At 42.9% G+C, this 13,354-nt stretch overlaps 1 protein-coding gene across 4 annotated transcripts in view; it reads right to left on the reverse strand.

Moving 5' to 3' along the window:
• Window positions 1-13,354, reverse strand: part of NBAS (NBAS subunit of NRZ tethering complex) — a 367,149-nt gene that overhangs the window by 311,165 nt on the left and 42,630 nt on the right. For all 4 annotated transcript variants that reach the window (XM_086700060.1, XM_086700059.1, XM_086700058.1 and 1 more), the window contains exon 7: window positions 1,099-1,232. In XM_086700060.1, the coding sequence (XP_086556186.1) occupies window positions 1,099-1,232 (134 nt within the window). The remainder of the gene's footprint in view (window positions 1-1,098; window positions 1,233-13,354) is intronic.

The following is a 13,354-nucleotide window of genomic DNA, read 5'->3' on the forward strand; positions in this document are numbered from 1 at the left end:
TCCCCCGCTCACTCGTGCTCTCAAAAATAAACATTAAAAAATAAAAAAAAAATAAAAAATAACCTATAAACAATATTAATTCCCAGAACCCACTCCCATCAATTAAATCAGAATTGTTATGGGTCAAGTCTAGAAAATCAAGTAATTTTTTGTTTTTTGTTTTCCTTATAAAGCTTTCCAGGCAATTCTAAGATGCAGCCAGAGTTAGAAATGCTGTTGTACCTGTCTCTGTATCTTGGGTCATTCAAGGAAGAAGGACACAAAGTGAAAAGTGCTGGGTCCCTGAAATTGTTTCACTTAGGAGCTGGATTGCCATGGCAACAGCCTGCCCCCACCCCCAATTCAATTTTAGTTTTCCAAACTGTAAAGCGCAGATAATATCTGTCCAATCTACTCGAACCATTCTTGTGAACATTAAATGAGAATATATGTCAAACTCATTAATAAAGTATAGAGCAGTACACAAATACAAGTTATTACTACCAGTCATTTCTTCACTCTCCCTTTCAATTTCTATCCTTTTAGGATGACAGACGCAGCTCCTCTGAAAGCTGTTCCCTATTGCAGCAGCCCGCTGACTGCTCTTCCCCCCCGGAACTTCTCAACAGCTTTCCATACCTCTGTTTAGCATTTACTTCCCACCATGGTTTTTTGGGGGGGTTGTTGTTGTTTTAAGGTTTTTTTTTTTTTTTTTTTTTTAACGTACTTATTTTGAGAGAGAGATAACATGAGCAGGAGAGGGGCAGAGAGAAGGGAGACAGAAAATCCCCAGCAGCCTTCACACCATCAGCACAGAGCCCAATGTGGGGCTTGAACCCCCGTCGAAACCAAGAGTCAGACACTCAACCGACTGAGCCACCGAGGCGCCCCACTTCCCACCATGTTTTGATGCCAATGGATTACCTCTGAACACCGCACTACAAGATACAAAGGAAAAATATTTCATGTACAGATATCTACCTGCTAGATTCTGAATATCTTAAGTTCACAACTTACTCAGACTTACATTTCTATTTCCCCTCTTTCACATTCATTCAAGCACCTTCACATACTTGTTTGAATGCCTTTCATGTAATGAGCTTCTGGTTACATACATACCGGGGTAATAACAAAGAGTTCGCTTCCCATGAGATCAAACACCCTCACGGTTCCTGTACTTTCAGCGTAGGCCAGCAGGGTACAATCGTAACTCCATGCTACACGTCTCCACTGGGGTTTTGGGTCTTTTGGAACTATAATGAAAGGAAAAGAAGTGGTTTTAACAATGTGTTATACAGATAGTTTAGTTGCAGTAACTATAAATGTAAATTATTCAACTCTATTACATCCTCTCCCAAGGATTTCTAATGCTTCAGTTCAATCGAAGAGAACAGTTCCCAGAAAGCCACTTCAAGTAAGAGTGGGACATACGAACCAGAGCCAGCTCTGCCCGCTCACTCCCGAAGGAAAGACTGTGACCCCAGTGGTCTAGTGAAGGCTGAGCATGCCCTGGTGTGGCAAAGGCCTGGGAACAGCACACCTCAAAACACTCACAAAGTTAAAATGGATCAAAAGCAGAGAGAGTGGGCAGAAAATAATTCCAATCCAGTGAGTTCGGCATCTCTAACAGCAAAAAATGAAAATTTCACCTGAAATCTTCTAAATATACCAAATACAGATACCAAGGAAATACAACGCAGTATTCTGCAGAAGAAATATACACACGCATGTGTAATACACAGACACAGATATTAGGTAAATCAAGTACTATCCTGGATCAGTCATGCAATTATAATATTTTAATAACCAATCTTAACAATCTAACACCTGTACTTTCTCTGTTCTGAATTTTTCAGTACAATAATGAAGAAAAAAGCTGTCGGCTACAAAAAAACAAACAAAAAAAGGGACAGTGAAACTCTCGACTCTGTTAGCTTTGTTTGAGGCTTTTGATGTTTTGTGGGCTTCAGTTGTCCCTCATTAGAATGCCAGCACTGAAGAGACAGGGCCACTGCCTTTTCCTTTACCAGCAGGGACTCCAGATGATTAAGGGACTGACAAGGTGACATCGCGAGTCAAGAGCAAAGAAAGCCCTGGACCTACGTGTCCTGCCTTCCCAAACAGTGAACACTTCACCACCACACACTCACCGCCTCTCGGTCAGAGTTTGGACAGGGCCTCAGGATGGTCTCAGAAAGGCTTCCGAGATGCACTGGCTTCTCTCTACTCCCCTAACAGAATCGCCCAGTTAAGACTTCGCTGTCTCTTGCGGAGACTCTCACAACAGCCCCCCCCCCCCGCAAGTGGTCTCCTCCCTTCCATTTTCTCCCCAATCCTTCCTCAATACTCTCCAAAGAGATCTTTCTAAGGGGAACAGATCCCATCCTGCAGCTGCATGGTTCTCCATTTCCAACAGAATGAAGTCCAAACTCCTCCACATGCACCAACGGCCCCATACAAATAGCCCCATCACAGCCTTCCAGTGTCCCCTCCTACCACTACCACCTCCACATATCCGACGAGCCAACAACACAACTGGCAAAAAAGCAAACCACGTGCACTCGAGTCTCAGCCTTTTGTACACATTGCTACCTCTACCCAGAAGGTTCTTTTTTAACTTTTTCTTAAACATTTATTAATTTTTGAGACAGAGACAGAGAGTGAACAGGGGAGGGGCAGAGAGAGAGAGGGAGATGCAGAATCGGAAGCAGGCTCCAGGCTCCGAGCTGTCAGCCCAGAGCCCGACGCGGGGCTCGAACTCACAGACCACGAGATCATGACCTGAGCTGAAGTCGACCGCTTAACCGACTGAGCCACCCAGGCGTCGCAGAATGTTCTTCTTTAGTATTCCTCAAATGGTTCTCTTTTGTTACAACCACCTGTGTTAACAAGTGGTTACCTCCTCCTTCCTGGACATTCTCCCAAACTGACTGCTCTCCTCTCTGTGCCCCAGATATGCTGTACAAAACTCCCCCATAGCATTGATCGCATCGTATTATGTTGTTTCCATGACTGATGCCCCCACCAGTTTCTGAACTCCATGAAATCACAGACAGTGTCCTACTCAACACTGCCATCCTGGGACCTGGAACAGAAAGTGATTAGTTTCACTTTCTAATCTTCACTAGTAAGCGAAGACTACGTCTTTCAGAGAAGTCTGTATTAACAGGACAAGGTAACAGTAAGAGTTTAGCATCCTTCAAGGACTACCAATTAAACATGAATCACATAACTGAAGACTTCTTTCCACCTAAAAGAGGTAACACAGAATTCAGACTTCCCTCTTATCTCTGTAATACCCATAATATATGTTCTTTATATGAGGAAAGTGTACCAGACATCAAGGAGTTTCTCTATTCATCAACAGGTAAAAAGCATACCAAAAAAAAAAAAAAAAAACAATCCAAGGGGGTCTTTGAATACAGGAGGGTCTAGTGGATTTATTAAAGACTAACAAAATACTACATACACTCTAGAAAAGCAACTTTTTTAATGATAATAAAATGAAGAAAAATATCAGTTCTCTGTCTTTATAAAGCTAAAAAAAATCCGAACTTGGAAGTAAACACAGGCACAAAATGATAAACAACACAATACAAGACCCACATACACACAGATGCCACATAAACACCAGCAAGAGGACACTTTAATGCCCTGAAAAATATTCATGTGCTCAAGAAACACAGCAATATTTTTCCATTATTACTGTTTTACCTGTGATAACTGGGTTTTTTCCTCTTATTTCATTTGGCTAGGATAAACAGATTTATGCACCACATTCTGTTTCTGTCTAAAATAGGTTCCATCTAAAGGGGATTTGTTTTTACTATTACTTCTAGTTATAGCCAGTAGCTCCAGAAAACTCCGCATGTGTTTTGACCCAGATAAAGACGTTTTCATTACAAAATAAGATTTCACATAGCAATGTAAAAATAAAGGCTTTATCAACAGATTCTTCCAGCCGACTGTGTGGTTTTGGAGAGGACAAACAGTCCAGATTTAAGTGTTAATGGGGTTGTCTGAAGGGTATTCAGAAAGGCTGCTGGTCAAGTTAACCAGCAGTCTGACAACCTCCACGTTCATGGTCAGACTGTTCATTCTTGCTCATATCTTGCACCGGCTGCAGCCCCTTCAACCTGCCTGGGTGCCAAGTTCTTTCCCACCTTACGCTTTTGTCTGCGCTGTTTTCTCAGCCTGGAACCCTTTCCCTAAGCCCTCTCCTGGCTCCTTTTCATCTTTCAGGTCTCACTTTATGTACTGCTTCCCCAGGATGCGTTCTCTGACCACCCTGGCTAAAGTAACCCAAGGCTCCATTATTCGCCACTGTCCACTGGTTTCATTTCCTCCACATATCTGATCCCAAACGATTATGCACAGGTTTGTCTACTTTTTATCATCTGTCTATTCACTTAAACTATAAATTCCAGAGCCTGCAGGGCTGGAGCCCGGGGCCCAGGGGAGAGCAGAGGGTCTGGGGCACCCCCTGCCTCGGGGCAGCGCCCAGTTAGCGTTTCCGCGTGTCTGCCAGGCGAAGCCCGGCCTCTTTCCGGGTATCTGCCTTCTCTGGCACCAGGTTTCTCCTCCTTTCGTACTTCCGTGCCCTGCTGCTCTGAGGCTCAAGTTCCTTCAGGACTCAGGAGCTGTTGCTGTTCTTTCAAGACTCACCTGGGCGCCCATCCTGCATCTTCCCGCCAAAGCAGCCCAGGTCGACATTTACTGGTTTTTTTTGTTTTTAAGAAAACTTTATCCTCTTAGTGCTTGGAAAACTTAACTGGTACAGAAGAAAAAAGTTTATTCCGCTGGAAGGGAGAAAAACCTAGGACTACCCAAGAGCACTGGGGCCTCTTCTGGAAGAGAAACTGGATACAGTGAGGAAGAAGAGCCTATGCACTGGAGCCAGAGCCAGCAGTCCAGGTGAGGAGTCACAGTGAGTAGAATTGGAAGTTGGAGGTGTGAAGAGAAGATACCAAGCAGTTGCTTTGGAAATGAGACAAAGAACATGCTAGCAAAGTGTGGGAGAGATTTTGGGTACTGTTGAGAGCCTACCTATATGAACTGAAAGAGAGACCATGGCCATGTGATTTTTCTCAGACAATATTCAACATTTAACCTGGCTCAAGCACCATATAGTTAACAATTCAATTAGAAACATCTTTGGAGGGAGAAGGAAGATGGCGGCGTAGGAGGACGCTGGGCTCACCGCGCGTCCTGCTGATCACTTAGATTCCACCTACACCTGCCTAAATAACCCAGAAAACCGCCAGAGGATTAGCAGAACGGAGTCGCCGGAGCCAAGCGCAGACGAGAGGCCCACGGAAGAGGGTAGGAAGGGCGGCGAGGCGGTGCGCGCTCCACGGACTGGCGGGAGGGAGCCGGGGCGGAGGGGCGGCTCGCCGGCCAAGCAGAGCCCCCGAGTCTGGCTTGCAAAAAAGCGGAGGGGCCTGACGGACTGTGTTCTGACAGCAAGCGCGACTTAGCGTCTGGGAGGTCGTAAGTTAACAGCTCTGCTCAGAAAGCGGGAAGGCTGGAGGACAAAGGGAAGGAGAGCTGCTGAGCTCCCGGACGACAGAGCTCAGTTTGGTGGGGAACAAAGGCGCTCGCCAGCGCCATCTCCCCCGCCCATCCCCCAGCCAAAATCCCAAAGAGAACCAGTTCCTGCCAGGAAACTTGCTCCGCGCAAACACCCAACTCTGCGCTTCTGCGGAGCCAAACCCCCGGCAGCGGATCTGACTCACTCCTGCTGCCACAGGGCCCCTCCTGAAGTGGATCACCTAAGGAGAAGCAAGCTAAGCCTGCCCCTCCTGCCCCTGTGCACCTTGCCTACCCACCCCAGCTAAGACGCCAGATCCCCAGCATCACAAGCCTGGCAGTGTGCAAGTAGCCCAGACGGGCCACCCCACCCCACAGTGAATCCCGCCCCTAGGAGAGGGGAAGAGAAGGCACGCACCAGTCTGACTGTGGCCCCAGCGGTGGGCTGGGGGCAGACATCAGGTCTGACTGCAGCTCCGCCCACCAACTCCAGTTATACACCACAGCACAGGGGAAGTGCCCTGCAGGTCCTCACCACGCCAGGGACTATCCAAAATGACCAAGCGGAAGAATTCCCCTCAGAAGAATCTCCAGGAAATAACAACACCTAATGAGCTGATCAAAAAGGATTTAAATAATATAACAGAAAGTGAATTTAGACTAATAGTCATAAAATTAATCGCTGGGCTTGAAAACAGTATAGCTGACAGCAGAGAATCTCTTGCTACAGAGATCAAGGGACTAAGGAACAGTCACGAGGAGCTGAAAAACGCTTTAAACGAAATGCATAACAAAATGGAAACCACCATGGCTCGGATTGAAGAGGCAGAGGAGAGAATAGGTGAACTAGAAGATAAAGTTATGGAAAAAGAGGAAGCTGAGAAAAAGAGAGATAAAAAAATCCAGGAGTATGAGCGGAAAATTAGAGAACTAAGTGATACACTAAAAAGAAATAATATACGCATAATAGGTATCCCAGAGGAGGAAGAGAGAGGGAAAGGTGCTGAAGGGGTACTTGAAGAAATCATAGCTGAGAACTTCCCTGAACTGGGGAAGGAAAAAGGCATTGAAATCCAAGAGGCACAGAGAACTCCCTTCAGACGTAACTTGAATCGATCTTCTGCACGACATATCATAGTGAAACTGGCAAAATACAAGGATAAAGAGAAAATTCTGAAAGCAGCAAGGGGTAAACGTGCCCTCACATATAAAGGGAGACCTATAAGACTCGTGACTGATCTCTCTTTTGAAACTTGGCAGGCCAGAAAGAATTGGCACGAGATTTTCAGTGTGCTAGACAGAAAAAATATGCAGCCGAGAATCCTTTATCCAGCAAGTCTGTCATTTAGAATAGAAGGAGAGATAAAGGTCTTCCCAAACAAACAAAAACTGAAGGAATTTGTCACCACTAAACCAGCCCTACAAGAGATCCTAAGGGGGACCCTGTGAGACAAAGTACCAGAGACATCACTACAAGCATAAAACATACAGACATCACAATGACTCTAAACCCATATCTTTCTATAATAACACTGAATGTAAATGGACTAAATGCGCCAACCAAAAGACATAGGGTATCAGAATGGATAAAAAAACAAGACCCATCTATTTGCTGTCTACAAGAGACTCATTTTAGACCTGAGGACACCTTTAGATTGAGAGTGAAGGGATGGAGAACTATTTATCATGCTACTGGAAGCCAAAAGAAAGCTGGAGTAGCCATACTTATATCAGACAAACTAGACTTTAAAGGCTGTAACAAGAGATGAAGAAGGACATTATATAATAGTGACAGGGTCTATCCATCAGGAAGAGCTAACAATTATAAATGTCTATGCGCCGAATACCGGAGCGCCCAAATATATAAAACAATTACTCATAAACATAAGCAACCTTATTGAGAAGAATGTGGTCATTGCAGGGGACTTTAACACCCCACTTACAGAAATGGATAGATCATCTAGACACACGGTCAATAAAGAAACAAGGGCCCTGAATGAGACATTGGATCAGATGGACTTGACAGATATATTTAGAACTCTGCATCCCAAAGCAACAGAATATACTTTCTTCTCGAGTGCACATGGAACATTCTCCAAGATAGATCATATACTGGGTCACAAAACAGCCCTTCATAAGTTTACAAGAATTGAAATCATACCATGCATACTTTCAGACCACAATGCTATGAAGCTTGAAATCAACCACAGAAAAACGTCTGGAAAACCTCCAAAAGTATGGAGGTTAAAGAACACCCTACTAACGAATGAGTGGGTCAACCAGGCAATTAGAGAAGAAATTAAAAAATATATGGAAACAAACGAAAATGAAAATACAACAATCCAAACTCTTTGGGACGCAGCGAAGGCAGTCCTGAGAGGAAAATACATTGCAATCCAGGCCTATCTCCAGAAACAAGAAAAATCCCAAATACAAAATCTAACAGCACACCTAAAGGAAATAGAAGCAGAACAGCAAAGGCAGCCTAAACCCAGCAGAAGAAGAGAAATAATAAAGGTTAGAGCAGAAATAAACAATATAGAATCTAAAAAAACTGTAGAGCAGATCAACGAAACCAAGAGTTGGTTTTTTGAAAAAATGAACAAAATTGACAAACCTCTAGCCAGGCTTCTCAAAAAGAAAAGGGAGATGACCCAAATAGATAAAATCATGAATGAAAATGGAATTATTACAACCAATCCCTCAGAGATACAAACAATTATCAGGGAATACTATGAAAAATTATATGCCAACAAATTGGACAACCTGGAAGAAATGGACAAATTCCTGAACACCCACACTCTTCCAAAACTCAATCAGGAGGAAATAGAAAGCTTGAACAGACCCATCACCAGCGAAGAAATTGAATCGGTTATCAAAAATCTCCCAACAAATAAGAGTCCAGGACCAGATGGCTTCCCAGGGGAGTTCTACCAGACGTTTAAAGCAGAGATAATACCTATCCTTCTCAAGCTATTCCAAGAAATAGAAAGGGAAGGAAAACTTCCAGACTCATTCTATGAAGCCAGTATTACTTTGATTCCTAAACCAGACAGAGACCCAGTAAAAAAAGAGAACTACAGGCCAATATCCCTGATGAATATGGATGCAAAAATTCTCAATAAGATACTAGCAAATCGAATTCAACGGCATATAAAAGGAATTATTCACCATGATCAAGTGGGATTCATTCCTGGGATGCAGGGCTGGTTCAACATTCGCAAATCAATCAACGTGATACATCACATTAACAAAAAAAAAAGAGAAAAACCATATGATCCTGTCAATCGATGCAGAAAAGGCCTTTGACAAAATCCAGCACCCTTTCTTAATAAAAACCCTTGAGAAAGTCGGGATAGAAGGAACATACTTAAAGATCATAAAAGCCATTTATGAAAAGCCCACAGCTAACATCATCCTCAACGGGGAAAAGCTGAGAGCTTTTTCCCTGAGATCAGGAACACGACAGGGATGCCCACTCTCACCACTGTTGTTTAACATAGTGCTGGAAGTTCTAGCATCAGCAATCAGACAACAAAAGGAAATCAAAGGCATCAAAATTGGCAAAGATGAAGTCAAGCTTTCGCTTTTTGCAGATGACATGATATTATACATGGAAAATCCGATAGACTCCACCAAAAGTCTACTAGAACTGATACATGAATTCAGCAAAGTTGCAGGATACAAAATCAATGTACAGAAATCAGTTGCATTCTTATACGCTAACAATGAAGCAACAGAAAGACAAGTAAAGAAACTGATCCCATTCACAATTGCACCAAGAAGCATAAAATACCTAGGAATAAATCTAGCCAAAGATGTAAAGGATCTGTATGCTGAAAACTATAGAAAGCTTATGAAGGTAATTGAAGAAGATTTAAAGAAATGGAAAGACATTCCCTGCTCATGGATTGGAAGAATAAATATTGTCAAAATGTCAATACTACCCAAAGCTATCTACACATTCAATGCAATCCCAATCAAAATTGCACCAGCATTCTTCTCGAAACTAGAACAAGCAACCCTAAAATTCATATGGAACCACAAAAGGCCCCGAATAGCCAAAGTAATTTTGAAGAAGAAGACCAAAGCAGGAGGCATCACAATCCCAGACTTTAGCCTCTACCACAAAGCTGTCATCATCAAGACAGCATGGTATTGGCACAAAAACAGACACATAGACCAATGGAATAGAATAGAAACCCCAGAACTAGACCCACAAACGTATGGCCAACTCATCTTTGACAAAGCAGGAAAGAACATCCAATGGAAAAAAGACAGTCTCTTTAACAAATGGTGCTGGGAGAACTGGACAGCAACATGCAGAAGGTTGAAACTAGACCACTTTCTCACACCATTCACAAAAATAAACTCAAAATGGATAAAGGACCTGAATGTGAGACAGGAAACCATCAAAACCTTAGAGGAGAAAGCAGGAAAAGACCTCTCTGACCTCAGCCGTAGCAATCTCTTACTCGACACATCCCCAAAGGCAAGGGAATTAAAAGCAAAAGTGAATTACTGGGACCTTATGAAGATAAAAAGCTTCTGCACAGCAAAGGAAACAACCAACAAAACTAAAAGGCAACCAACGGAATGGGAAAAGATATTTGCAAATGACATATCGGACAAAAGGCTAGTATCCAAAATCTATAAAGAGCTCACCAAACTCCACACCCGAAAAGCAAATAACCCAGTGAAGAAATGGGCAGAAAACATGAATAGACACTTCTCTAAAGAAGACATCCGGATGGCCAACAGGCACATGAAAAGATGTTCAGCGTCGCTCCTTCTCAGGGAAATACAAATCAAAACCACACTCAGGTATCACCTCACGCCAGTCAGAGTGGCCAAAATGAACAAATCAGGAGACTATAGATGCTGGAGAGGATGTGGAGAAACGGGAACCCTCTTGCACTGTTGGTGGGAATGCAAATTGGTGCAGCCGCTCTGGAAAGCAGTGTGGAGGTTCCTCAGAAAATTAAAAATAGACCTACCCTATGACCCAGCAATAGCACTGTTAGGAATTTATCCAAGGGACACAGGAGTACTGATGCATAGGGGCACTTGTACCCCAATGTTCATAGCAGCACTCTCAACAATAGCCAAATTATGGAAAGAGCCTAAATGTCCATCAACTGATGAATGGATAAAGAAATTGTGGTTTATATACACTATGGAATACTACGTGGCAATGAGAAAAAATGAAATATGGCCTTTTGTAGCAACGTGGATGGAACTGGAGAGTGTGATGCTAAGTGAAATAAGCCATACAGAGAAAGACAGATACCATATGGTTTCACTCTTATGTGGATCCTGAGAAACTTGACAGGAACCCATGGGGGAGGGGAAGGAAAAAAAAAGAGGTTAGAGTGGGAGAGAGCCAAAGCATAAGAGACTGTTGAGAACTGAGAGCAAACTGAGGGTTGAGGGGGGTGGGAGGGAGGGAAGGGTGGGTGATGGGTATTGAAGAGGGCACCTTTTGGGATGAGCACTGGGTGTTGTATGGAAACCAATTTGACAATAAATTTCATATATAAATAAAAAAAAAAAAAAAAAAAAAAAAACTATAAATTCCAAAATGCCTGGGCCTGGGTCCATCTTGTTCCGAACTGCCTCACCAGGGCCTAGCACACTGGTGGTAGCAATCAGCACTCAAGCGCTAACAGAGTACACGCTAATCCAGTGCTCAGCCGCCTGGATTAGAAACAGACACAGGACAAGTTTACGAGGTAAGGAACACTGGGTTCTCTTCTCAGTGCTGCCATAAAACCAAGGGGTGTGACCTTGGGGAGATCACCAAGGTGCCGCTTGGTCATTTGCAAAATGAAGGGTTGAATGAACAATCTCTCCCGGACTCACTCTGACTGCTAAATCGAGAACCAGTGAGCAAAAGCAAACTAGTGGGGCTATGAAGACTTGGAGTCTTGAATGTTTGAAGTAAGTACTGGCAAAGACATGAGAAAAATCTTACAATCCTAGAATGAGAAAGGTCTAACCATGATGAGAAACTCTGAAATTATACAGGGAAAAGAAAAAAAAAAAAGGCAAATGTAGTCACAAGAGAAAAAACAAAACAAAACACCACCACCATAACAAATTTCAAAGGAAATCAATTGGGTGACAATATTTGTAACATATGTGACAAAGTATTAACATTCATACAATCAAGCCAATAAGAACATGTAAGCTAAGGGTAATATAGGCAAAAGGGTATGATCTAACAATGCACAAAAAAATAAAAATAGCCACTTAACATATGCTCTACCTAATAACTAAAAAAAATGCAAATTGAAAATGAGATACTAATTTATCCTTTGCCAGTGAACCTAACAAATACTTCTTAAATAGGTAACAGCAGAGCAAAAAAACTGCTTCCATCATACCTTTTTCATAGTTGTATATATAGGTGGAACCTTCTGGAAAGAATTACAGCAGTAGCTATTTGAGTACTACACCCAGACACAAACAGGATGTCTTTCCAGCGCTGGTGAAGAGGGATGGGGGAGAAGATGGGTAAGAAAAAGAGGAAGGAAACAAGCCACTGTAAACAACGTAAATTTCTATCAAGAGGAGAACAGATGAATAAAATGTGGTTCACATTCTTACAGGGGAAGACTGTGGCTACGCTGAAAAGACTGAAATGCATCTGTACGCGCTGATTAGGAAAGACATCGATACAGTCAGAGGGAGAGAGCAAGCTGGGAACAAAGTCCACAATAGGATCTCGACTTGTTAATGACAAAGTCAATCCATCTATGTACAGGTTTACAGAAGCAGAGGTTTTATATTAAATCATTAATATAAGTACCAGTGAGAAATGCAAATGGAAAAGAAACTTGACGTTCTCTGCCTCTGCACTGTTTGAATTTGTTACATGTATGTACTGCTTTTGTAATAAAATAAACAGGGTAACTAGTTTCAGACTAGATCTCCCACCGTGAAAGAAAAATATGTCAAAGACCCGTTTCAGACGTTATCTACACGCAGTGCAAGACTGTGACCCCAGGAAGAGGCTGCTTTCAGCCGGTAGGCACCTTCTGGACTAAGCACCTTCTAGACTGCCTTGTGTGAAGAGAGACCTCCAGCTGCACATGCAAATCTCAAGGAACTGAGCAGATAAAGAATGGAGTCACAGAGCTACACGGGAGCTACAGAGCTGAAAACCACCTGCAAGGCAGCTTTCCAGAGGGAAGTGAGGGAGGCAGAGAAGGAGATTGAAAAATGTGCAGAGATGAGCGCGCGCGCGCACACACACACACACACACACACACACACACACACACACTCCACAGGGCCACACCGCCAAGGAGAAGGGGACTGACTATCGGCAAAAGCGACTTCCAGAGGTGGGAGAGGATTTGGAAACGTTTGAGTTCCACCTCATCAGAGTGGAGAGACGTTCATGAACACTCGGAGCTTTCATAAGACATCCCAGAAAGACTCCATCATAAAGTAGGACTAACCTAACCCCAAAATAAAAGCTATTCTAAACCTATGTTAGAAGACTTTAAAAAAAAAAAAAAAAAAAAAAAAAAAAAGCCTTAAAAAATTAAGCTGATTAACTACTTCCCAGAGCAAACCTCAATACTCTAGTAGGGATGATAACAAGGCTCGCTAACTCAGCTCCATAATGTTGAGCATACAATCTAAAGTGCAGGAAAATATACACAATCATGGGAAAACCCAGCCAATAGAAACACGCCCAGAAATGCTACAAACTGAGGAATGAGAGACAAGGACTTCAAACCAGCTATTATAGCATAGTTGGGAATTCAAAGAAAAACATAAACATAGGCAGTATATAGAGAATGTCAACAGAAACGTGATGGAAGCTACAAAATAT

Source organism: Puma concolor, chromosome A3, assembly GCF_028749965.1.
Source record: "Puma concolor isolate L17-30 chromosome A3, mPumCon1.1.hap2, whole genome shotgun sequence".
In the NCBI taxonomy this organism is placed as follows: Eukaryota; Metazoa; Chordata; class Mammalia; order Carnivora; family Felidae; genus Puma; species Puma concolor.